This window comes from Copadichromis virginalis, linkage group LG3 (assembly GCF_057382275.1).
Source record: "Copadichromis virginalis isolate Kocher_CV1m ecotype Utaka linkage group LG3, C_Virginalis_male_GT1.1, whole genome shotgun sequence".
Classification (NCBI taxonomy): domain Eukaryota; kingdom Metazoa; phylum Chordata; class Actinopteri; order Cichliformes; family Cichlidae; genus Copadichromis; species Copadichromis virginalis.
Genome location: NC_140620.1, coordinates 22406208 through 22434136, shown reverse-complemented (window position 1 = coordinate 22434136; position 27929 = coordinate 22406208). Strand labels below are relative to the sequence as shown.

General features: G+C 39.3%; 1 protein-coding gene across 1 annotated transcript in view; it reads right to left on the bottom strand.

Moving 5' to 3' along the window:
• Positions 1–8: 8 nt before the first annotated feature.
• Positions 9–27929, bottom strand: part of npy2rl (neuropeptide Y receptor Y2, like) — an 84948-nt gene continuing 57027 nt past the window's right edge. Inside the window, exons 4-6 of the mRNA XM_085448137.1 lie at positions 13633–13798; positions 7893–8046; positions 9–7242 (exon numbers count right to left, since the gene is read on the bottom strand). Coding sequence (XP_085304263.1) covers positions 6658–7242; positions 7893–8046; positions 13633–13798 — 905 coding nt within the window. The 3' untranslated portion in view covers positions 9–6657. The remainder of the gene's footprint in view (positions 7243–7892; positions 8047–13632; positions 13799–27929) is intronic.

Genomic DNA, 27929 nt, shown 5'->3' with positions numbered 1-27929 from the left:
AGAAACAGTTGTGGAGACTTTGGACCATTTGAAAAACTAATAGACAGTGTTTAGAATTCATATGAGTCAAAAGACTTACATCTCATGAATTGAGAACTCTGGAGAAAATGGAAACAATTGGAAACAATTGGCCCATCTCCTTTTGTATCTTTCTAGCAATGTTAATAACATCCAGGCTTACCTTTATTAAGATACTCTGTTTGGTCTTAGTTGGTCATTTGAGGAAGATAAATCAGGAGTCCAATACTGTAGCAGAAGAGGCTTAGTGGACATGTAACTTTATTGGTCCAGACGCTGTTGTGGAATAACTAAGAGTTTTAAGAAATTTCATGAAGTTGTTGCAACAGTGATATCCTGCTAAATTACCACGCTCAAGTTCAGTGAACCCTTCAGAACAACTGACGAATGTTTTTAAAGGCAGACTGCATGGCTAGGTGCTTGCTTTTATACATATGTGAGCAATGGGACTGAATGAAACAGCTGATTTCATTGGGTAATAAAGTAGGGGCAAGTTTTATTATTCTTCAGTTCATCTTTTAATGTTGTTCACTGGGAAATAAAGACAGATGGTATCAGAATAGGCCCAAGCTAGACCATGACACTGACCTGGAAATGTGTGTTTAGGTTCTCGATCATCCAAGTAATGCTAATCTTATGAGCTTAAATAAAGAATGCAACTTAAAGAAGTCCAATTGCCTTCATTTTTCAAGATTCTAAGGTCTGAACTGAATAAGCAAAAGACAGATAGATGGCTAGATGGATGAGATATAGCTACATTTGTGGAATTTAAAAAATGTCTAGCTATAATTGGAAGATTTATATTGGGAGGATGCATAAGTCCACGTAAAATCTTCAGGAAATGATGCGTATTTCATAATGGAATATAGTGGTTAGCCATTTGTTTAAAATTTTCAACATGCTGAGTAATATATTGGAATCAGTGGGAGTTCCTCAGACTCAGAAAGGGCAAAAGTTAGCTTTTCAATATATTTAACATTGTGAGGGTGTTGTTTAAACCCAACCTTTTAAAATGCCTCCAAAGGAGGGGTAAAGGTTGGTTAAAAAATTTGAATAATGTGTTAACTTGAAAGTTACAATTACCAAAATTACAAAAAGGAATACAATCAGTGAGTTGTAAAAAGTGATTTATGGTTGCTTTTCTTCTTTTTGCGTTTCCTCTGCCTTACATATCAGTGCAACCCTAAAAGTATTCTGATAATAATAAATGCTAATTCTCTGTTCATAACCCCGGCTTACCCAATAAAGTTTCCCAGTGGATTGCTCTGAGGATAATTTCTTTTGTTGGGAAAACTGTAATTGAGCATTACTTTGGATCTTATGACGAAATGTAGTTGCACTTAGCCAATTGTTAGCACTTTTTTAGGGCATGGCCAATGTTCTTACATATGTTGTTGAAAAACAAAACAAAACTAAATGGACATAACTGAAACTTATTTCAGGCATCCAACCAAATACCTCGTTGAAAAACATCCAATGACATTGAGATGAGGGAGCAGTTCACCAAAACAAAGATGTTTCGGGGTAGCACTCTGTGGACAAGAGTGGATGTTGATGTTTACACATAGCTCATTTGGGGATCTGGGGAGTCTGAGCAAACCATGTATCTTCAACCTACCCTTCTGAACCGCTTTATATGTCCACGTAAGTATAATAGCAATGAAAATTCATCCCAACGACTTTAAGTCAGAAGTCTGTCATTTAAATAAAGCACATTATGGTTAAAAATTGCTACTGTTTACAAATATAATTAAATAATTGAGGTCATTTTTTAAAAATTAAATCTGTCATTTCTAAACTGTTAGTTTTGACACATAAATTTGCAGGCATAATTTTTTTGTTTTTGTGTCTAAGCACTTAGACTTATCAAAAGAACACTGACATATTTCATATACTTTTTGTACATTTCTAGCTGCTTAATGCATGCATTCATAGGAGGAAAAGAGACAGATGAGGAGCTGAAACGAGGACAGAGAGAAACCAGTTCAGTGGGAGGGAACAGAGGGATTGTGGGATTGCTGGTCGGGTGAAGCAGTGATGCAGCTCAGAGAGAAAGGATCCTCTAATCGAAGGATTTAAAGAGGCATAGATGTCAGGAACACCAAGGCTCAGCCCCCCCTCCAAAAAAAGGAGCTTATCTGCAGTTTTTGAAACAGAATGAAATTGTGTCTACTTTTGATTCGTTTTCTTTCACATCTCTATCTCTGATATGTATTCACCTTGTGCAGGTCGTTTTTCAATCAGCCAGCTGCACCAAATTGGTATGTTGATGAAACTCCTGCCAGGGGAAACCTGAGAGTTGGAATTACAATTAGGCAATTAAATTTTAGACTTAAAGAAACAACCTTTGGTAATAACAATTTGAACAAAGGAACTAATTAGTTCATAATTAACAGAAAATTAAGAGCAAACATTATGTGTGGAAACACATACGAAATGTTGATATTACTTGTGGGAAATATTCCTACCTTCCAAAAATAGTAAGTTTAGCCTTTTATTTATGTTACTTAACCCAGACCAGAAACACATTGATTCTTTTCTACAACAAGCTGTCAAGGCACATAGTGGGATACTTAAGGGCAAGAGAAAAGGGATAGTGCAAGACTGGATCAGCATGAGGGATGTGCTCATTATGCTTATTTATGCTTATTCATTATTTAGACATATCTTACTAACACTAAGCCCACCATATTAGGTCAACAGAAGCAGACCACCTGATTTGAATGTTGTCAATATAACAGGTGGCCATTATAAGTTGTCATATATATTGCCAGTAGTTGATTTCCCATTGAGAATACAAAGCATGCATGGTTACGGGATGTTTTTTTAACTTAAACTTGGTAGTAGTTGGTAGTTGGTTTGGATTGGGGTCACATCACGTTCACACCATAAACGAACCGCTAAGGAGTTCTTTTGAAACCGTACTAAGTTAAAGTTTTTAACTCCATAAGTTAATTGCGAAGATTGTTTATTACTAAACCTTACCAAGAAGTTTAAAGGTTTTAACTTGTTTCAAAAGGTGCAACCTTTATGGAAAATGTGTGCGGTCTACATTCCCATAGAAACTGTGCTTCAAGTCCTGCCTTTCATAATTTCCTTACTACTTGGGAAGTGCTGAGTGTACACAGACAAGCTAGCATCTTCAGTGCAAACCACAGATAACCATCGTAATTTGCTAGGAACCAATGCCAAATGAGTTTTTTTGATGGAACACTAAATAGATATTTGCAACCAGTTTCATGTAGCGATAGGCAGCATCCACTCACCAACCCATCAGGGAACACAATTTTTTTCCTGGTGACCCCAAGAGGGGGGGCTGATCCAAAGGACTGTCTGATTGAGGCCCGATATTTTTAACTACCTGCTCTTCCCAACTGTTTCATCTTGCTGGAGGAACTTCCTGTCTATTCCTATGGCATAGGTCTTCGAAGGAAGGCACTGAAGCCGTTGATTGAATGAAGAGAAGATTTTTAACCGTTAAAGTATATTATTTTAATCATGTTTAATTATAAACACCCTGCTACTTTCTACCTGGATAGAAGACGAATATGTTAGAAATGGATGGATGGTTACCAGATTCTGTGGAACTTTTGAACAACAACAGTTGAGTTTTAGGGAACTTAGCTGTGTGACCTGAATGAATCCCAGTACATAAGGAGCAGAGAGAGGAAACAGGGCCGACTGCAGTAAACAATTTGATTGGCAGTTTGGTGGGTCAAAGGAAGTTGAGTGGGACAAAGCATTGCAAGCAGTTCACTGGCATTTGGATGAAAGGGCATTATCATTGCAGTACATTCATTTTCTGACTTTATTGTGTATGCTTCTGCCCTTGGTTTTAATCAGCTGCGATTCTTTTTAGCTCATTTTGACTCCAGCAATGACAATTGTGTTATGATTTTCCATGTGTTTGCTTTTTCTAAACATCTGTTCAAATAATCTATTGCAGCTTTACTAGGTTCACTTAAGTGAAATTTTATTTATATTCCACCAGTGGAACCACAGTCTTCTCAAGATGCTCATTTTAAGCATGGAATATTAAAGACCACCTCCAGCAGACCAAGCAGTGGGTCGCCGTTTTCCCACAATTTCCAGATGGCTGAGATCAGTGTTTACTTCCAGTCAGACTGAAAACCAATGCTTGAAATGTTCAATGTAAAAAGATGTGGATTAGTTGTTCCTAGGATTTGGGAATTCTTGGGTTTAACCCTATTTAGGAAGGCCTGAACAAAGGTTAATGTTGTTGGAGCCTTTAGAATTAAAGTGAACTCAGTCTGCTGACAGCTCTGGATATTTTGGCTCTATGATGAATCGCAAGGACAGGTCAGGTGCTTGTTGATAGTGTAGAGGCATAATGTCTATCTAGGGAGTTGATGCAGGATTGCGTAGGCCAGCCTCTGCCTCTTGGAATGATGTAGCCCTATTCCCAGTGGTGTGGTAACACCAAACTCAAGGTGAATTGTGGCCTGACAAACAAAAGCTAGAGTGTAATGGAGTGCTAGAAAGAAGTTACTGTAACATCAGTAAGTAAGATATCAGGAGGGTCTATGACTTTGCTCACTTAAAGCCCATTTTATGTTTTGTCTTCATATAAAAGAGAAGTTGAATCATTTAGCTCTGGTTTGTCCTTCATCAGGCTAATCCAGAGTCTATGAGGCAATCTCAGCTGTAAGGCTTTCAAATTTGTAATTTGAATTTAATTTGAAAACTTTTTTAAATGTACACATGTGGTACCTCTTGGTGAGGTTTCATGTGACTTTATGGTGAACACAGCATTACATTTAGCCTAAGCCACCATTTGGTTGAAGTTTGGTAGTTTTGTTTGGTTGGAATCCAAAGCTACAAAATCTAAGTAGATACAGGGTAAATTTGGTAAATGATTTCAATTTTCATTTCCAGAAGCTTCCATCTTTTTTAATGTCTGTGGACTGGAACTCATCCCAGATGGCATGACTTCATAGGCAAGGTATAGCTACAGTCTGCAAATGAGGACTTTGTGAGAACAGAAAGACAGGGAGGGTTCAGTTAGCTGATTTGTGCACAGAAATATGAATTAATAGACTACTAGTCATGACTAGTTCACAAACTGCCGTAAGACTGTGTTTGGAAGGGTTGACAAGATTTCTCACAAAACATTCAGTGGCGCTATGAACTCAGGAATCAAGATCATATTTTAACAGTATAAGTGACAAGATGAGCTTCTTTTAAAAAAGAAATTCATGGTGGAGGGCAAACGTAGTGCCCTAAATCCATGTAAAAGTCTATGAATAAACTATTCACTTGTGGAAGTTATTTGGAATTCAAAGCATCCATTAAAGTTATTGAAAAATGGCATATCTACCTAATGAGTTTTGCTTTAATGTAGCCAATCATATTTTAATGATATTTCTTCCATCTGTAATTGAGTTTCAATAAAAAAGACTTGGTAGACTGAGCAAAGATGAATAAAATAAGATTAATATTAGAAGCGTAAAATAACGACCTGGTCTTTGTGTCTGTATAACTGGAAAAATTGCAATGTGATAAATTTATGGCTTCAGTAAGGTGATAAAGTGATCAAAGAAAAGGAAGTAAATCACTCAAGTTTTCATTTTATTCAAACATTCGTGTGTTAGCTTGAAAGTAGGGATCCTTTCTCTGATGTTTCTTTCTAAATTGGATACAGTTCATTTGAAATACCTTGTTTTTTTATGTTGCCTCATTATCCCACATTTAACTCTTGTCTTTTTCTCCTACTGATCCTTTTATCACAGTTACAGCTTCGGCCCTTGTCTCAGATTCCCTTGCTCTCTATTCTCCGCCAATTAAAAAAAAATTAAAAATAGCAACAAAGCATCTACCTTCTAATATGAATAATTTGACCACTTCTACTTCTTGCCCACCTCTGTGTTTTCTGTTTTGCATTCCTCCAATCTGGCTTATTTTCAGATAATCCAAAGCAAATGCACATTTTCATAACAGTGTTTGAAATTTCTCAAGCTTGCATCATGCATCCAAATTGTATCCCCCCCAGCTTTTCTTTTAATCGATTTAACAGTGGCCTAAAAATTCATACGCTTTCTGTAAGAGAGCACATTTGTAAACCACTGTGAATTATATATTTGAGTTACATGTTTCATCTGTGGATTGAAGATGGAGAAAAAGCCCTGTGCTGACTAGATTTTAAACTCCATTTCTTTTGGTAATTTTTTTTTTGTCCATAAAAATGTGCCTACTTAATCTGTTCTCCATACAGGCCTGCCCGCTTTTTTTAAGTGTCACAGATCCTTCAAACACAATTTCACCCTCAAAGCATGTCTTTACAGTGTGGGAATTTTCCATCACAGCAAGGTCATGTCCTCAGAAAGATGCAGTTTCAGTTGTTTAAGAAGACTTTGAGTCATTCAGCAGCTCCTCATCGTTTCTCCTGTCATTCTTCCTCTTCTAATCCCCAATCATCCCCGCCTTCTCCTCTATATTTGGGCTCTTTAATCCCCCCCATTGGCTCCCTCTCACTCGTGCCGTTTCTATTTTCTCACACATCTTTAGGTCTTCTTTTCTTCTGTCTCCATGTGCAATCTTTTGTCCTCTGGGAGACAAAAGAATATTCTTTTCCTTCCTTTCTCTTCCGTGTCTTCCTCTCCTCCATCCCTCTTCGGCATCTCACACATCAGTGGCGTTGAGGCATGTAGACACCACATCCTGCGTTTCAAGGACTATCTTCTTTGCCCTTCTGCCTCCCCCTCCTGCCCCTCCCCCAGCGGGATGAATGCTGTCCAGTCGGCCACCCCTTTCCCTCTCGCCGCCACTGCGACATTTAAAGACAGCGAGAAAGGCAGCGCGGTAGTTGCGGTTCATCCAGCCGTAAAGTAGTGGGTTTGCAAAGGTGGAGCACATGGCAATCACGTGGAAGACGGTGTAGAGCAGGCGGAAGTCCCGCATGTCCAGCACCGCGCTGTCAATATCGGTGGCCAGCTGGAAGGCGTGGAAGGGAAGCCAGCTCACGGCAAACACCACCACCATGGTCACCAGCATCTTGGTGGTTTTGCGGCGTCGGCGGTGGCGTTCGGAGGCGACGCTGCTGTTGACACCACTCTCTGCTGGACTGACATGACCACGCAATTTGGACCAGATGCGGGCGTAGGCAAAGGAAATGATGGACAGGGGGAGGAAATACTGCAGGATAAGCATGGAGATGCTGTAGATGGTGCCATCTGTGTTTGTCCCGGGCCATTTCTCCATACACGCCTATGACAGAGGACAGAATGGGATGTTTGGTTGAGTTTAGTCTGTGTTACATGAAGGTACACTTTAAATACCATGGTTAGGTTAGCCTCTTAATATCCCACAGGTCACTGGATTTAATTTTAGCCACATGGTTAAAAAGGCAAATCTCCAGAAACTAGAAGATGTAACATTAAAAATGAAGTCACATTTTGCCATTACAGTTTTTCTGCGCAATGTTTTTTTTTTCTTTTCCCTTTGGGTATTCCCAATAGATGAGAAGTCCATACAAAATGGCAAGTCAATGTTTGCTCCAATCCAAAGGTAATCAAGATTATGTGATATATGATCAAAAGCTTTAGAAAAGTTACTAAAAAATTGGATTCTTTTGGCGACTAGATCAGAATTTTGACATAGTTTACATTTGATTGCAGTGACTGGAGAGGCTGGGATTATGAACAATAGGAATAAGGTGGGAAACAAGAGTTTGGAGAGGAATGGATGTAAGGAAAGAAAAGAAGGAAAGAAGGATGAGATAAAAGAGGAGGCAACGTGAGGGATGTGAGCAGCACCAGGAAGATCAAAGGGAAAGAATGAGGAGGGAAGTGAGGGGGCCGATCTGTACAAATATTTGATTCAGAAACATGGTGTTGTAGGTGTGTGACTGCATATACCTGTATGGTATGTCCAGGCTCCAGTGTGAAAGAGCCGTACTCTCTGAAGATGGCAAGAGGGCTAGCCAGGATGGCACTCAGCACCCATGTCAATGCTATCACTGTAAAACACACGTCCTTACGCATCCTGGTCTCCAGGTGGTACACGATACACCTGAAATGCAAATTGGTGCATACCAAATATTTATATAAACTTGAAATGTTCACATGAGGCGCACTTTATAGTTTCTTTTTCAACAGGTCAGGACACAGAAAACCACTGATATTATATCAGTTTCCTGATTTTTAGATTGCATTAGTTATTACCAGGAAGTTTTGTCACACTTTATTCAGAAAATCTTACTTTTCAGGGGGAACATTTGTAGCTATTTTTACAAGTTTTCAAAATCTGACAGTAACCTTCTGCATTCAAAAGTTGATCAATTCTCACCATATCCCCAACACAGCAGCCCCAAACGACAGTCTCCACTGTGTTTTACAGATGGCTGTAGACACTGACTGCTGCTCCTGACCTCCTCTGTTTTATAAAGATGATGATTTGAACCAAAAGCTTCAAATTCAGAATCATCACTCCATGAGACCTGTTGCCAGTAATTTTCAGTCATTTTTTTAATGTAATTTGGCATACCTCAGCTTTGTTCTTTCCCTTTTCCCTTCCTTACAATAAACGAACAGTAGATGGATCAGCTGAAAGGCCAAATGGATCTCTCAGGCCTTTTGTCAGGATTTTCCCTATTTCTGAATTAATCAGTGCATTTACACAAACCTTTCATGGATTGAATGACCATGAAAAGAGGCCACAATAAATTGATTAGAAATATAAAAGATTGATTTAATCTCACCATAATGTCACCCATTAGTCAGTAAAGTCTCATTTTGAAGCTGGCCAAAGTGCAAGACCCAAGATAGAAAATTATGCAGCGACACTGCTCAGATAGAACAACGTCATCGTATAGCAATAAACACTTTTTGTGTGGTTGACACTACCTTAGAGTAGCGGTCCCCAACCCCCGGGACATGGACCGGTACAGGTCCTTGAGTCGTTTGGTACCAGGCCACGAGAGTTGAGGCTCGGGTGTAAAATTTATAGTTTTCAGGGTTTTTATCGTTATGTTTTTGATCGTTTTTATCGTTAACTCGGTTTCCCTTGGTCTTTTCCCGTGTGTTAAAAAGATATATATATTTTTTGGTACCGGTTCTATTTTGTTGTATTTATCCGCGACACCTTAAAGACCGGTCCGTGAAAATTGTCGGACATAAACTGGTCCGTGGCACAACAGAGGTTGGGGACCGCTGATATTAGAGGAAACTTAAAATGAAACCCCACAAAAGTAAGCATATATGTGAGTTTGGAAGTCATGCTGACTGTAATGTACAATCTGCGTAAACAAAGATGACAAAGAAAAATTCTCAGCAGGCTCATCTAGCAAGTAGCTAAAACATGCAACACCAACCCTAAACTGGGTGCATTGTTTGTGCAGTTTTTTTGTAGGCCAAGATCAAGTCCTTCTTTACAGCCAGAATCAATGCTGCAAATCTTTCCGTTTGTGGTCAAATCAGCAACACTCATGAACATAAAAAACACCCAACAAGCCAGTAGTGAAGGCCACTCACCAATTAATGTAAGCCGCATTGCAAAAAACTCATATTTCCAAATGTGTTTGTTTTGCTGGTTACAACTGAGGCTCTTTTCTAATCTACTGAATATGGAAGTCAATAAGAAACTCTTAACACTTAAGAAAAAACTTAAGGATAAAAGAATGAAACTCATTACTCTGACTCTCAAGTTTCTTGATCAAGCCTCCAGTGAGTACAGTGGTTTCACATACTCAGCACAAGTCTAGTGGGTCTCTGTGGTGATTTTGGCAGCCATCTGTTTATTGCTGCCCAGATTAAATTATAAAAAACTTCTGGTAAAACGTATTTTAGCTTTTACAATCCCTGCTGATAGAGAAAACAAAAACAGGGTGTAACATGAAATCATTATGGATGAAGTTTACAGCTGAGGCATCCTGACACTGAGGTTTTGTTTGGGCTTTGTGCTTTGGCACATCCAGCATGAAACATAATGAAAGTTACATTAAAGTTACAGCTTTAATGTAGCGTGGGTAGAAGAAAGAACTCTGTGGGCACATCACATTTAATTAAGTTTAATTAAATACTGCTGAAGCACAGAGCATGAACTCAGAAATTTCTCTTTGAACAATACTACATTAATTTACATGGTGAGTTAGTTTTAACTAAAGAAGGACGCCAGACACATTTGTACTTTCAGCAAATTTAACACCCTTATTCATACAGCCTTTAAATAAAGTTGGTCTAGTTGGTCATCATTCACCATGTAGAGGAAACGTTTTCTTTAACCCTTTAAGACCTACCATAGAACCAAGTCCGCCAGAGTTATCTTTATATTTTTACATGCTGCAGTGACATTTTTGGGAGCATTTCAAGTTGCTCCCAAGTATACATGAATACAACCATTATAGCCCAAACTTTAATAATATGTATGCGTTAAGTCTATAATAACTACATTAATTGCAACAAACTGCAATAAACTACAAAAAATTAAAAATCGTTTTTGTTTTTGTTTTTTTTTACATATATTTGTAGGTAAAGAAATTAAAGAGGTTTGTCCCGCAAAACTGTAAATACAAAAAAGTTGCACAAAATAGTTTCTAACAACAGGAAATGTATTTTGAGTGTCTTCATAGTTTTGTTTTTGAGATACACCAATTTTTATATACTGCTGGAAAAACAAAAATAAATATTATAATGCAAATTTGCGGGGAAAAAAAACAGCATTTGCATCAAAATAAACTATTTCCAGCAATTTGAGTTCTAAGCATCCTAGAAACTATTCAGACAAGCATGAAGTCAAGCAACACCAGTGCAGGCTTATAAGGTCCCGAAGGTAAAAAAACAAAAAAACAACAACTACATTTTCCACAAAAATGACATCACTTCCGGTTTTGGCCAGGTCATGGTGGACACACTATAGTTCGCGCTGACGTCTATTCCAAAGTAGGAAGTGTTATGAACAGCTGATCGAATCGGCAAAGCGTGTTTCTGGAATATTATGTTTTTGTTGCTGCAAATGCTTTTTATGCTGTTTTTGCAAAGCTATATGTGGAAGGAAACTGTGACTTAGGACAAGCTGATGACATAAAATGTAAGTACAACTCCTCCAGTTTCATATACAAAAGAATTATTGTGCTATCTTAACTGGTTCCGGATCTACAGGGATTTAAAAATAGTTACACAAAACTGAGCATACCCGCTCCGACCGGTTTTAAAGGGTTAAGGTAGCTATTTTCTGTCATATGTATATATATTGTTACTGGGGTGGAGGCTCATAGTCAAAGTTTGAAATAATGAGGTCAGAGTATGTACAAGTACTCCCTTATATGGTCATCTTAAGCGCACAAGGGGGCAGCCAATCACAGGTAACCTGGCTTTACGCAAACTAGTCTTGTTTCGTACAGAAGATGAACTGAGGAGCTGCTAAGAGCTGCCAGGCCAAGTGTTTGATAAATCATGGAGAGCTACTCTTGCAGCTTGAATCTTTGCTAACAGGACCGTAGGGCTGTAGCAGGAGAGCAAAGTTTTAAAGCAATATCATATTCAAATCAGAAGAGTGGACACTAAAGTGCATCAAACAAGTCTGTAGACTGACTAAATGAGGTTGATTTGACTCTCTTGATGTTTTCTCAAAAAAACAAACAAAAGAAAAAAAAAAACAAAGAGCACAGATGCTTGGATCTTGAAAAGTGATCTTTTGTAAATTTGTTTGTCAGGAACCATCTGCCCAAAAAACAAATAAGCAAATGAAAATCTGCTTTACATGCAGAGGAGAGATTCGTTCGTCTGTTTGCAATCTTTGGACAGGTGGTGGAGAGAAAATAAGCATAATGGCCTGTTGCCTGTAGATACTGATGACAGCCACAGGAACATCCTAACATGTGTATACATATACACCACCACGTATAGCAAGATTGGTGCCACAGTTGCTCTTAATTAACAAGTGTTGGCCATTACCAAAAATAAATAAATCTATATTATAGTTTTTAGATGTCTGTAATGGTTTATCCACCAGTTCATGCGAGCAACATTTCAGTGCTTAACCCTTTGCAGACAATGATTTCATGGTTCAGGCTTTAAAGAGTTAAAAGCCAGTCTGCAGGCTTATAGAGGTTAAAATGAATAATCTGTTGTTCATTCTAAAGTCACTGCATCACTGCACTTAACACCTACACTCCAACTGCCAAAACAGCAGGCAGCCAAAGTCTAATTGTGCCGTTAGCGGTGCAGTGGCGGTATGACAGAGTCAGAGAATCTTCACTGTAATCCTCTTTTCTCTGGGCCAGGTGTATTAAGGTGGAAATGGATTTTAGATTTGTCATTAATATGACGTCAGCTCACAGCGAGGAGGTGAAAATCTGCAGGGGAGCACAAACTGATTGCATTTTCACAAAAGATCTGAGAAACGTCATGTAGAAAACAGGATAGATGTGAAAATGTGAAGTTAATTGATTACGATGGCCATCAGAGCACGGTAATCTAGCTGTATCCTTTCCCTGAGAATAAGGGACAGTCAACGTGCAATAATAATCTCCAGCTACATACATCTGTATATATAGAGTATTGGTGGGGTTATCTCATTTCCACCCCATTCCCTTCTGAACGTTACCTCCAAATGAGGTGTACCTCGCTGTGGATGTTATATAACTTTTCATTCACTGGGATGATACTGCACTCTGTTTCAACCATTTGAAATGTAGTTCAGAGTGATTAAAAACAACAGCCAAGATTTTCTAATTGGCAGTAAACCCAAAGTGCAAAGTGCAAAGAATGTTATTACTTAGTCATAAAGTACATTGATCTTCTTTGTTAAGTTTGACAGGTTTTATTTCTGTTTGCAGTATTTTATAAGGATTTAAATTCTTTTTGTGCTTGAAAACATTTGTTTGCAAAAGTTTCCAAATTTCTCCTCTGCAAGTATTGAAAAGAACCTTTTGACAAACATAACTAAGTAACAGAAGAGCTGCTTTTGCCGAGCTGTGGATGAACTCCAACTCTTTGTTCTGTGCTGCAGCCTTGGTGAGTTCTGCGTAGGATTACATGAACCAGTTCTCATTGTTCAGGGTCTCGTTGGCGTGGCCCTCCAGTTCACATAAGATGAACTCTGCAAGAGAACAAAGACCGCCTTCGCAGCTGCAGTCCAGGACGGTGGAGTTGGAGTTCATCTGAACGTGCGAAGCAGCTGAAGAAAACTGGATCTCCAAGATAAGGAAGTAATCTGGACAATGGGGAAAACAGGAACACGGTGCCATTCTAACACATGAAAAAAAAAAGAAATGGCTTAAATGAGCCATCAAACCTACTTGTGTGGAGGTGGATCTACTGACTAACCAGTACCAGTACCATGGATACCTATGGACTTTATCCATAAAGTCAAACGAATCATATAAGTATAGATTGAAAATCTGTTTACTGTCACGTCAGACCATACAAAGTAGAAAAAAAAAACTCTCTTTGACTTCTTCTTTTTGTTTGATGGACTTGCCTGTTTCCAACATTATGCACTGTCATCAATTGTCCACAGATACCCAAACCACAGATAATAGTGATATAAACACAATTAGAATCCAATGTGCCCGTCTCTGGTTATGAAGCAGGTGAAACAGGTAGCTCACCAGGAAGATCGTGAATACAGATTACATTTTCTTTAAGTGTCACCCACCTGTGGCGGTCCAGTGCGATGACGTTGAGCGTCACAGTGGAGACATGCACGGTGAGCCCCTGGGCGTAGGGCAGCAGGAAGCAAAGTGTGCTACCAAATTTCCACTCACCCTGCAGGGTGTAGACGAGGGTGAAGGGGAGGCACAGAGTGTTGACCAACAGGTCGGCTGGAGATAGACAAGAAGAAACATGTTTGGCTGTAAAAGTTCTCATGAATACATAACAGAAAACTTCCACTAAACTAAGTTATACAAATGCAACTTATGTTGCTGTCTGTGTGCCAGGAGGCACTGGAGGCAAAAGTTAAGCAAGTGTGTGCATTTTGCCTGCCTTGGATTTACTCTTGATAAAGTTGGATAGTTTAGCTTTTTCCCAACTTAAGGCACCAAATGCTATTTTCGGATCCAGCATCATTCAGTGTCTTAAGTTGAGGAATTTCATTAAGCATTGTCTGTTGGGCATATGGAGTCTTTTTTTTTATTATCGCTATCGCAGGGCATTGCTATACAGGTAAAAATGTTTCTGTTCACCGATTACTCACCCTAAAAATTTAATGCAGTGTTACCATTTAACTCATAAAGGCACAAATATAGTATGATTACGTCCCTTACTATCTTTCCCATTTTATTTTTGTGTTTTTATGTATATGAAGAAGAACATTGCTTTCTTCTTTTGTCTGCTTCTCATCACAAACACATTAAACTCGTTCTATTTCTGAGGTTAATTTTCTCTGAAATTGCTGCAGAAATTCTACACCACCCACTAAACTCTCTCCCTTTGTATCTTCTCCACCATCATAGATAATTAACCGGGCATCCAGCCTTAACTGTCTCAGCTGTTTGTTTTTTGAGTTTTTTTGTGTTGTTTAAAAAAGACACACTTCCCCTGCAACAAGAGGGCAAAGGATAGATGAAAAGAAAAGGGAAAAAATACATGAGCTAGAGCATGCACCCATGATGATATATAAAAGAAAATTCCCCTCTCGCCCCTGCGGGCGGTTTATCCTTCAAGCTCGGGTCCTCTACCAGAGGCCTGGGAGCTTGAGGGTCCTGCGCAGTATCTTAGCTGTTCCTAGGACTGCGCTCTTCTGGACAGAGACCTCCAATGTTGTTCCTGGGATCTGCTGGAGCAACTCACCTAGCTTGGGAGTCACCGCACCTAGTGCTCTGACTAACACTGGGACCACTGTTACCATCAACCTCTACATCTTCTCAAGCTCTTCTCTGAGCCCTTGGTATTTCTCAAACTTTTCATGTTCCTTCTTCCTGATGTTGCTGTCATTTGGAACCGCTACATCAATCACTACAGGTGTTTTCTTCTATGAGTTGTTGTCCTGACTCGCCCTTGCCATAGCATGTGTGTTGTACCTTGTCAATCTCTAGCTGTGAGCAGTCCCTTCTTCTGAATGTTTGAACAATGAGCTAATAATTGTTTCACCATCAATGTGGATTTTGGCTCTTGAAGATTCCATAGGTCCCTCATCCTATTCATGTAACACCTTCCGTTATTTGCGTAGTAGTATTCCAACAATGCCCTGTTTTCGTCTCTTGCCCACTGATGCCTTCTTGTTCCAGTAATCCATTTCTCATCGGGTTGACCTGGTTCCTCAACACCTGGCCCGGACCTTGTTGATCAAGACTTCATATTTATCTCTCTCGCTCATGTCTGCGGTAGGCTTGCTTAGCATGGGGGATCTAGCCTTTAGGACCCTTACTGGAGACAGATGCCCCAGGCGGGAATCGAATCGAATTGCGACTCCCGCTCCGAAAGTGTGCAGTCTTTGACCTACCACACTTCGAAAAAGGTTCAGGCCAAGGTTTTGCATTTCATGCCTGCTTTCTTCTCATTAGCAATTTACTAGGAAACAAAAAATGCATATTAATTATTATTGTTTTCAAAAGATTGTTTAAATTTACTGTTTTACAAAACAACAACAACAACAACAACAACAACAACAACAACAACAACATCATCATCATAAACCCCACATGAACACCTGGGATATGTTGGCTTTCACGTTGGTTTATGGCTTCAGCTTTTTCCAAGTGTTTCATCTGTCCTGTTCTTGTCCAAGTTCTCAAAATGTAGTCATTATCCCAAATACAGAAAAAAAAAATGGAAGGGTTGTTGTTTAATGCAGTGGTTTTATTTGTGATCCTGACTATACACAATACTTTTGTAACACTGAGATCAGCTTTCTTTTCTTTTTCTTTTTTCACTCAAACACAATCGGCTCATTCCATTAAAGATGCCACAATTTTTCAGTGTTACGGTTGATGTGAGCCCAACTGTTGCTTAAGATGCTTTGTTTTAATTGTAAATGTATGACTCTCATAACATTCAGTTTGTTACACATAAAGCCCTCTTGATGTAACATTTAGCCAAAATATTGACTTCAGACTACAACCAACTCAGACAAATGGCTCCACAAGCTTAAAAATGACTAGCAGGTGGAACAACTACATAACTGGGTCCAAAGTGTCAAGAAAGAAAGAAAGAAAAAGAAACAAGTAAGGAACTTTGATTGTGTAGTTTACTTTACACCTCCATCACTTTGAGTTTTGACTCAAAAAAATCATATTGTGCTGTAGCTGTAGTCTCTTTTCAGCTCAGCAACTTTCTGACACCTGCTCCCTGCCTGTGACTCCATATCAGTGTTGGTGTGTGGATTCAAATGTCAAAATGAAAATCTTTGAAAAGAGTTTCTCCTGGTAAATTCACCTGCAAATATGGAAAATCGGTCCCTATATTTACTCTGCTTGTCCAAACCCCATGTGTAGAGGTCCTATGCTCCAAACATACCCTGACATCTCTCCCGATTTTGTCAACAATAAAGTCTCCAAAAACTGGTTTGATTATTTCCTTTGGTTTCTAAACAGGTTTGTGAATATTTATTCTGCAGCTAATTAAACTGTAGAAGTATGATATATGTATGATGCCTGTGTGTTTTAATTTGATGCTAAAGGTTATTTTTTAAAAACATTTTCATGTGTTTTACCTGATGTATCTTTGCCTCTTATTTCTCCCTCTGGGTCTCTCTTTACGGTTCGAATCTACCACATTTTTACTGCACTGATGGCACCAAAAGCAGGTCATATCTATTAAACAACGTTCAAGTTTTTTCAGACTAATTAAAGGAAAAATGGCAACCGCAGTAAAAACTCTGCTGCTAATTCCTGTCCGATCTTGTGTTTTTCTTGCCTACTGTTGTTATATAACCATATAATCGTCTTTTTCCTCCTTTATCCTCAATGTTCCTTTATAATTGAATTTTTACATGTCATCAATGAGAGCAGAGAAGGCCGTGGGAGCACTGAGCTTCTCAGGATTCGTTGAGTCATGTGAGGATACACGCAGAGACAAAGCGACTTGTGAGCATCTGAGCCGCTGTCCCTGAAACATCAGACATGGAGAGACGCCATCTGCCCGGAGAGCTGCAGACGGACAGATTGTACACATGATCAGTACAATGATCAGTACAATCAGATTCAGTTCTCTATGTGTGAGCATCAGCGGGGGCAGCAGCTGGTGCCGAGGGGCAGTCAACATCTGTAGATTCATGTCTATCAGACACTGATGTTCTGCACATGCCTCAATTTTAATGGCAATACAAATGAAACCATGCAAAGAATTTAAAAAAAGCAAAAAACTGAAAGATTACTTTACTAATCCATGTGTAAAATAACCCCTTCTCACTTAATTTCCTTTCACTGCTCAGCTCTCACACAGTGGCTCAGCTAGAGTGGAGCGTGCTTCTGTCCTCTCAGTAAGTGAGGTAGACAGTAGACAGCGGTGAGGAGGGCTGTGCAAAACCAAAACACATACATATGCCTGACACCCGTAAACGAAGCGGCATTTGGCAGCAGTTTAAAGACGTTTTTGTCTTGTCTCGACTTTGTCTTGGTCTCGATACCCTCTGGTCTTGGTATTGTCTTGGTCTTGGTTTAGGCGGTCTTGACTACACGTCTACATATTACTTACCACACTTTGACCAGATGGTGATGCTGGCAAATTACATCCAAAAACTATATGTGTGCAATGGAAAGACACATAGAGAAAACAACACAAATATGGTCCACAGGTCCAGTTTAGGTAAATTGTAAATGGATTGGTTCTTATATAGCGCTTTTCTACTCTGAGCACTCAAGGCACTTTTCACAACTTGCCTCATGCACCCATTAACACAAGCACTATTTTCTACACTCCTATGTAAGTACTCCATCTAACATCCACACACATTCATACTCCAATGGATACACTAGAGAGCAACTTGGAGATAGTATCTTGCCCAAGGATATTTGGCATGCAGACTCCAGCAGAACCACCAACCTTCCGATTTGTAGTTGACCTGCTCTACAACCTGAGCTACAGCCACCCAAAGGTGAAGCCTAATAGACAGCTAGCAGATACAGACACCTGCATCAGGATATTGCTCAATCAAATCAGATTTCCCCATAACTCCAGTATCCAGAAAAAATATAGAGAGTTTTTATGAAGGAGGAAATTAGCTACAGTAATTACTTTTACTAGCTGTAAATTTGCTTATTTCTGCAATAAAGCTGGACATTTAAAAATGGGAGCCTATGGGGATTAACTCATTTTTTCAGCCTGTCTCAAGTTAACATTTGAGAAAGTGCAGCTTTCAGCACATCCACATTGGCTTTTATGTTACAGCCATGGGTTGGTGCTTGTGTTTGATACTGCAGTACTGCTGCCAATGTGCATTACACTAGAGTAAATCAGACTCCAAAAGGTTTGTGATCCCCTCCAGAAATAAGGTTTCTTTGAATTCAATAAATCCTGCTGCAATCCAAACAATCAAATCCTGACTGAATGCTTCCATCTGACTAAAGGCTAAATTCTGCAAAAGTCTGTATGTTTTTTAATTCCTCACCTGAAGGACTAACAGATAATCGACTCTGCACTGTTATTCTTGTTCCGACTGGACCACCTGCTCTCCTGACTGATTCTCTACCGGTGTTAGAGATAGCATAAACAACAGCTGCAGCTGTTTCAATCGAACCCTGTATTCGACATCTAATTAGATGTGACTGTTTTTTCTGGTACATGAAGCCCCCACAGGGACTGTCCCCGGAAGGAGGCCAAGGCTATTCTGCAAATCTCTGAACCATGTCAGTTTTTGATGATTAAATTTGTGATAAGGGCATTGTGCCAGATTATGTTAGGACAAAAAAGCCATTTGGGGTTGAGCTGATTCTGATGTTTGCCCAATGCTTTCCTTCGGTTTTGTAAATTTTGGCCTGCTGCTTCCTGTGATGCTTCAGGGCAAAGACAGAAAGGAATGAAGGGAGACAGAAAGAAAAAAGACAGCCAGACACACAGTGAAACATGAATCAGCTACATGAAATAAGACTTCAAATAATTTTAAGAGAATTTTGAATGAAAAGGAGCAGTCATACAAGGAAGACAGAATACCATCAATATTCATAATAACCTTGGAAAATAGAATGAAATTGTTTATTTGTGTACCTACAATCGGCACGTTACAAAGATGAAAGGGTGATAAGACCTTAGTTTATGTCCTGTTTTGTGCTTTGTTTTATTTTTTATTGCAGTAACTGATTTGTTTAATTTGCATTTGCTTTTACTTTAACTTGTTCATTTGGTTTAGGCAGTAAGAACTACTCAATAAATAGTTATTTTTAGGCAATAAGAGCTACTTGGTTGGGTTCAGGTACTAAAGACAGCCCAGTTTTAGGTACTAAGAATTACTTGGTTAGTTTTCAGTATGAAGGAATACTCAGGTAGGTTTTACACGTATGGCCAATTAAGTACAACCAGCATATATTTAGACTAGCATCCTTTTAGGGTGTCAAATGCTTGCCACCCAGTGACATCTTTCGATATGTGCCAAACCCTTGTGACCCTGAATTGCATAAGTGGAGTAGAAAATGGACAAACTGATCGAGTTGGGATGTCAAAACTACTTTTTCAATGCCCTGGAATGAGAGCGGCCTGGTGATTAAGCATATTAAAGTATATGAATGAGGCAGCCACACTAGATCATCTCTTTGTGCCAGCCACAAAACTTGTCTGCTCCATCACAGCTAAAGAACTAAAGTAATAGTAGATGAAAATTCAAATGTCATTCATATTAGCTGGAAGGGTCAGTAAATGTTTTCCTCATTGTGTTAATGCTGGAGGCGTAGCTGCACCAAAATCAGACACAGTTTGTACTTTTCTGTTCTGATGTGTCGGGGTAACAATCGCACTTCAGAAGCTAGTTAGTCCGCTCAAAGTCATCCAATGTCCAATAATGAGACAACAGCCACTGCTCCCATCAAGACAACCAGACAAAACTCTCAGCAGAGAGCCTGAGAGAATTAATGAACGAGAGGCAGCAGATGAGCCTGTGGGCGAGGAAGTGCAGTGCTTGCTTTGTTTATCACACACTGCCTGACTGCTCCTGTTTTCATGCAGGGGAATTGAACCGACAACTTTCTAGCTGCTATCTTTCTACCTTCCTGCACATTTCACAGTACATCGGTCACATCGCTCGCTCTCTGTTTCCTTCTGCGTTTGATTTTTCTTTCACAGCAGCCCTGTCTTTTAATTCAAAGGGGGCTTTTTCAGATGTCGACAAACTGAAAGAGGCTCAAATATGAAAGGAATGTGCCCATTAAATGTTCCAGCGCACCCTACATTTGTATAAGCAAACTTCTCTGTATAAGCAAAACCTTTAAATCTAATTAAATTGCAACAGGACGACATAACTATTAATTTCTCCATACATTCCTTGACAGACAGACAGCATCTTGTTACAGTCAAAGGACAAATTTAGGGGCTGCACCACTGCAGTGTATAAGTGAATAAGGACTATTTTGAACTGTGAATTGGGCAAAGGAAATGTAGAGTCCAAGTAGAAAAATATGAAGCTGAACATCATAGAATAGATCTCTAAGCGACTATAAATCATGACAAATCCTGATGTGAAAACATGCTTCTGAGTGCACTGTAACAGAGAAGCACTTAAAGACCACATCTTCCATCAGTGGTAATGTTCTGTTTTGCAGTTTAAAGAGTGGACTGAACCCTCATCCACATTTTAGTCGGTCTGTTCTTTGCAGAGGTTCCACCTCTCTGGCAAGCTAATAAAATTTGGTGGGCTAATTTTTGTGTAAATTTCTTGAAAAACAAATCTCCCACTTTGCGAAACCACTGGACTGTCTGTTGACTTAGTGTCTTGTGATGCAGCCAATATCTGGACCAAGATTTTAATAACCAGTGAATTTAAGGATATCTTCCCCCTTTTGCCTCTACATGGACCATCTATTTCCATGGAACCAAACTGGTCAAATGTGATTGATCATTTAACCTCAAGAAACAAACCGAAAACAGCAAGCGTTCAGTACCAACAAACTTGTCCCCTGCCTGCAGATTCATATGCATATATTTGTTTATTACATAACACCACCTGATCTTCAGCTTGGAGGAGGAATAACATTAATCCTCAACAGAACCAAATGTCAGGGGGTTCAATAAGCATTGGTGAAGATTAGAAAACAATCTAACAAAAAAAGAACTGATAAAAAGTAGATTATAAGTTATCTGACTAAAACATTGACCAATACCAAAGAAGGTTTAAAATGATGCCACAAATTCAACCATTATTATAGGAAACCAGCAAGCATCATAGGTCAGAATTTAGGAACCCTTTCTGCCATTACTCTAATACCATGGTTTTTACCCTACAATCCTCTTAAAGCCTCAGATCCTTTCAGTAAAGGTTCATGGATTCAAGAATTCAAGTCGGTGCATTAATCTAAAGTTGCTCTTAATCTAAAGCCATATTCTATAAGAGCACTGGCCATTATGGTTGTCCATGTTTTGATAAGAACTGCAGTTTCAAAATAAGTAAAATGCTAAAAATAAAAAAAAAAAAAAGTTTAATGGTTTATATAGTGAGGCGGCACGGTGGTTAGCACTGTTGCCGCACAGCAAGAAGGTCCTGAGTTCAATTCCACCATCAGGCCGGGGTCTTTCTGTGTGGAGTTTGCATGTTCTCCCCGTGTTTGCGTGGGTTCCCTCCGGGTACTCCTGCTTCCTCCCACTGTCCAAAGACATGCAGCTTGTGGGGATAGGTTAATTGGATAATCCAAATTGCCACAATGTGTGAATGAATGTGAGTGCGAATGGTTGTCTGTCCCTGTGTGTTGGCCCTGCGACAGACTGGCAACCTGTCCAGGGTGTACCCCGCCTATCGCCCTATGACAGCTGGCTCCAGCGCCCCCCGCGACCCTGAAAAGGATAAGCGGAAGTGAATGGATGGATGGTTTATATAGTGGTGTCTCTAACAGTTGTAGTTTTACATCCAAGATTGGTTCTTTGTTCCAGTTCTAGCCCCCGTCAACAAGAGATGACCATGAAAATGACAGGAATTTAGATTCCATTGGCTCATGGTCAAAGTAGCTCCCAGAGATAATAACCAACTATAGCCAACCAGTGAATTTGTAGATTTTACTGGGGAAGTACCATAGATTTAAGTAATGGTTGGTTATGCCACAGCAGAGATACATAATTTATCATTTAAATTACTATGATTTAATAATTTATATCATTTGCTTTTGTTTATGTTTGACAAGGTTTGTGGCCTTGCCCCATGTGTCACAAACCGTCTGTTTCTGGAGCTGAACTAAAACCACATGAGACTCCGCTTACTGTCATCAACTGAGTGAGCTGTAACGCATTTATACGGCCGTATTACGTCTATCACTATGATAGGTGGAAAAAGTAGTTCCTATCCCATAATATATTTACTCTCCATTGTTATACACTATGGAAAAACATTTTTTTATGTATTTCGATGTCCTGTATAATAGTAACCTTACTTATAAAAATTCTATTTTGTAATAAAGCAGTGCAACAGTTTGTTTTATTTAAAGTCAGTACATTTTACCATCAGTCACTTTTAGTTCAGCTTCTCTTTTCTGTGCTTTGTTTCAACTTTCTTTTAAATGTTGGCCCTCTGGCAGCCTCATAATTTTTTCCTCTTCCATTTTCTCTCCCGGTAAAATACTTCTCTCATGACTAAATGAAAGTAAATGGAACGATCTGATATCGTCATGTTGGTGTTGTTCCCACATCATCATGAAAATGTTGTTCCAGGTTCAACATTGCAAGTGACCAATCAGAATGTGTGACGTCATACTTTTGCGACTTCGGGAAAAACCGCCTTAAAACAAAAACCTGTACTCTGTCCGCCGATCAACGGACCCTGACCCTAACCCTAACCCTTTAATAAACGCTAAGCAGAACTGATATTGTCCATGCAACATTGGAATTTCATAAATGCACGAATGGCTTGGCGCGCAAAAGAATAACGTCACAAGAATGTGATTGGTCACTTGCAATGTTGAACCTGGAACAACATTTTCATGATGATGTGGGAACAACACCAACACGACGATATCAGATCATCCAAGTAAATGCTTGGTCTCAAATGCTTTTCATTTTCAGCCGCAGGTCTTTTCTAAGACACTGCAGCAGTGTTTGTAACCTTTAAACCTCTCCTCATGAGCAGGCCCAATTCTAATTAACAGCTCAGTTTTTAAAATGTTACCCAGTGAAAAGGCTAAAATGGAAAGGCTGTTCAGGACTACTGTGACTGTTTCATTACTTTTTTGCTTTCAAATCTCACCCTGACCTGCCGGAGACAGCAACATGCTATATTTTAACATGCTATACTATATTTTCAAAATTTTATCTACTGAGTCCAAGGTTGCTCAGTTTGGGTGCACAGTTTTAGAGCATTTTTACAAAAAGCAGCCTCTGGCACCATGAAAGACTCTCAGCAGCACTTTCATTCAGATTATCATTTCTCATACTCAATTTCATTCGTTATGATATAATGTGCTGAAAAAGAAAGAAACTGACATCTATCACTTTTCCTCTCCATCAGTGAAGGTGTGTTCAGCTGGAAAACACAAGCATCTAACTTCTTCAGATGTTATAAGCAAACGGTGAAGATGCCAGAAAAAGATTTCAAAGGCATGAAAGCTGTGCTTGTGTCCTGCCAGACGGATGGGGTACTGAGAGATAAACTGAGCATGACTGTTTATGCAGACTGTCATATCTGCTTGTGTCATGTCTCAGTTTTATGTAACGTCTTTATGCGCTCACTGTAGTACACGCATCCCTGAAACTCTGGACTATTTGCCTGGATCAGAGCAGAATATACTGCTCTCAGGCTCAGCATGCCACAAAAGAAAACAAAAGCTCACCATATGCATTTTACACTATATGAGCAATTTATCTCTAAAGTTATTACATCAGCTCAAGGGAGACTGGTGAACCATCTGTAGCATGCAATACGGGTCTATTGTGGTGAGAGAGAGCTAAGAGTACAGGAAATGCTGTCATGTTACTAGTCTATCTGCAGTACCCCCTCACCTATGGCTAAGAGCTCAGATACATGTAGTAGAAATGAGCTGCCTCTGTAGTAACTACTAGGGATGGGTACCGGTATCCGGTGCCATTATGGCACTGGTTCTGACATAAACGGTAGTAACCAGACTGAAAGGCAGCGCACATTTCGGTGTTTTATTTCAGTGCTTTTTTTTCCTGAGATGTCACACACTTTGGATTCCAGCCAATCATTTTACCTTTGCAAGCGTAGTAGGCGGGCCCAGGTACGTACGTCCTTTTAAAGCAGAGCTACAGATTAAAAATGCCCAAAGCAAAGCGGTCAAAGTCTGGCTGTACTTCACAGCAAAAGATGCAAATTCAGCAGCCTGCAACAAGTGCTTTAAGGTGATACTGTCAAAGGAGGTAACACCTCAAATCCGATGAAACACCTGGCGACGCATGGCGTTTTTTTTAAAAGCCGAGAAATGCACCGTATTTGATAGCTTGCTGCGAAACCTCACACCGTGCACATCTACTGCAGGTGTGGTGCCTCTTATCGGACCCGGAGTTAGCAACATCCCCCAAAAACCCGAAGAGGAGAGTCCTGGCCCCTAGCCCTGCCAGTGTAGCAGAAATGGGGACGGATGATGATGGCAGCAGCAGCCGTTCTTCTCTGCATGAGTAGCTTAATGTTGTTCGTGTGTAATTTCCGTTGAGTAGGCTAACCATGTTATTACATTAACAAATGTAAGGTGAACTAGCAAACACCATCGTAGTTACATGCAGCTGTCTTCTTGTTTGATGGCAGATACTCCCTTCACCCTGGCCAAAAAGGCTAAAATGACCAAAGAAAAAGTGGGAAACAGCTAAACATGAGAGGTTTTTGGACAAAGTTTGTGTTCTTGATTCTTTAAGCACCGGCACCGTTTCAAAAGTACCGGTTTGGTACTGGTATCGGATAAAACCTAAATGATACCCATCCCTAGTGACTACAGTGACTAGCTCAGAGTAGAGCTGCTACTCCTCTACACTGAAAGGAGCAAGCGGAGGTAGTTTGGGCATTAGATCAGGATACAACCTCGGGACCCTTCCTTGGAGAGGTGTTTTATGCATCTCTTACCAAAAGGAGAGCCTGGCCAGACCCCAGGGTCTGGGAAAATGTCTCTTAGCTGGCTTGGGACAGCCTCAGCAAACTAGAGCATGCACATATATAATATTGATAGAATATCCGCTACAACCCGCGTTTATCAAATCACTGCCAATATCCTACACATATATCCATGTTACATCGAACCAGGTAAGCTTTGAGGTAGCCTTTCAGCTTTTACCCAGTGCTAATCATAAGGGATTATCTGACTACTGTGATGTTCAGTCTAGTACTGTATGGCATTTATCCTACAATATAAAACACCTTATTGTGAACTGGATCTAAATTAATAAAACTGAGCCAACATATATATAATGCCACTGATATTATATGTAAGCCTAGCTAGATGTGCAGTGACCACAGTGCATTGTGAAGGAGTGAAGGAGAAGGAGTGCAAGGAAGTAGTAATGAAAAACATTACACTGAGATTTAACTGAGGATTTAATTTGCAAAACTTGCAAAAGGCAAAAATAAGTTAATAGTGTTTTTCCAGGACATGAACAGTAAGTATGTGTGAGCATTTATTAATGATGGCCAATGGTGGATTTTATTTTGCATCCAATTTTCTCTACTCCTCTCAGAACAAGCGAGTCTCGGGGCTATATAAAGATGCTTCTGCACACGAACACACGTAGAGTTAGGCACACACACACACGAGTAAGCAAATGGCGTTTGATCTAATTATTTTTTTCTTTTTCTTCATTAGCTCACTTTGTACTTTGTGACAGATGGAGAGGGGATGCCAGGGACCTCACAAAGCTGATTGCAGCGCCTCAAAAAGCTTAAACCAGAAGGCATGTAGGTCATCGAGTCACAGTTAAAGAGATTTTAACAATACAACACGCGGTTGTTTCTGTCTTCATCTTGCTGCTTTATAAAATAGTCATATGCTTCATTTAAAAACAGTGAAGTGGTTGTGAATTTAAAGGATCTTAGCTTAAATGTACAGCAGTTCTACAATGAGCTGTGACTGCATGTAAAGTTGTTTATCATTTATTATAAATAATAAAACTGCAATTAACTATTTACCACCTTATTTTGTCAGCATTGGACGAGTGTAAGGAAGTTCCACACTCATAACTGCACGATAGCGAGATGTTACTGAACTAGTCCAAGGGGTTCTCAGGTTTTTGGGACCAAGGAAAATCCGGTATAGTCCTAAAATAGATTAAACTGCTTTTGACTTAGCATCACTTGTCACAATCACATCCCTTTCTATTACATGCCTCGACACAACTGAACAGATTTGCAAATGATTGCTCCAAAGACAACATGTGAGAGAGTTATGGGCATAAAATTGTTGTGAATCATCCTGATATGAATGGATATTTTAAAGATGCATCGCAATATTAACCGTAAAATTAATCACATCACATAATCTTTTAGAAGTAAGCTACTTTTCTTTCTGCTATATAATTTGTGTTTACTTCAAACATTAAAATCAAGTCAGGATGGAGTTCAGCCTCTCCATGTGTGATTGTTGGTATTGCGATGTTTGTCATTTCTAGTACTTTTTTTGACTTATTTTGTTGGCTTGTGGGGCTTTTTTATTGGCTGTTATAGTGATGGTTGGGTTTCTATTCTTGATTGGTAATTTTTTTAAATACGTCCAGTAGCGGTGGTAAGGTTTTTCTGTTTTGTTTGGTTTTGTTTTTGGTTTATGTTGGATGATAATTGCTATTTTTGTGGATTGTCAGTCCTTGGGACCTTTTGCTGTTGTTGATTGTGAATAGCTGCTGTTGTGGTTGGGTTTTTCATTTTTGAATTCTGCTGGTTGTTTATTATGTGTTGTGATCATTTTTGTTTTGGTATATTCTGGTGTTAGTTTTGGTTGTTAATTTAAATATTATTCAATTATTGGTTTTTGTTAGGAGATAATGTGTTTTTTTCTACGTTGTTGGTTGCTGGGCTCTCTGTTGTGTTTTTGGGTGGTAAAAGTTTCTGTTGTGGATTTTGCTCTTTTTTAGTTTTTGGATTGCAGTCTTTGTGTTTACTGTTGATTATTGTGGTGAGTTTCGAGGGGTTACTCTTTGTGTGATGATTATTGATTTTGGTTGTTTTTGCAGAGAACTTCTCCATGGGTATTAATGAAGTACACATTATTATACCCTCGAAGTAAAATCTTAACATTTCCCAAACACAATGTACTACTAAAGGAGGATCGACTCACACAGCGTGGAATTTTTAGACAATAGTAGAAGTCTGTAAAACAGAGATCTATGATAGTTCAGCTTTTTAAGCAACAGCAAAAATAGGAGGAGGCATTTGTGTGTCTTTATTAGATTTATTGACAATAACAAACAGTCTCTTTGCAGAGATTCTTTGTCTGTGCACTCTCATCTTAACACGCCTTGTAGTACTGATACTTCTCTCTCTATGAAGAAACATTTTACCTGTCCATCAATGTTTGTTGTCTTGTTTACTGCTACATCAATGCTCCCTGAAGTGTATGCTCTGAATAAAATATATTATTGTGCTTCTTCAGGCCTGACGAGCTCTGACAGCTAAGGCAATTTCCCTCCCACGTCACACTCCATTACCTCTCACAGTTTGTTAAAATTCATTAGCATGTGTGCTGATGTGGTGCTTATAAATTCACCTGTTTGGTTAGTCGTTTCATGTTAAGTCATGCATTTAGAAGACTAAATTCTCTAAGATTTATCAGGATGTTTTGTATGTTTTAATTAATTGCTATCATTTATGTCTTGTTCACACTAATTTATGGTAAAACTCTCTCAGTTGTGTTGGCATTTCTGAGAATAACCTAAAAACACAGATTTTCAACC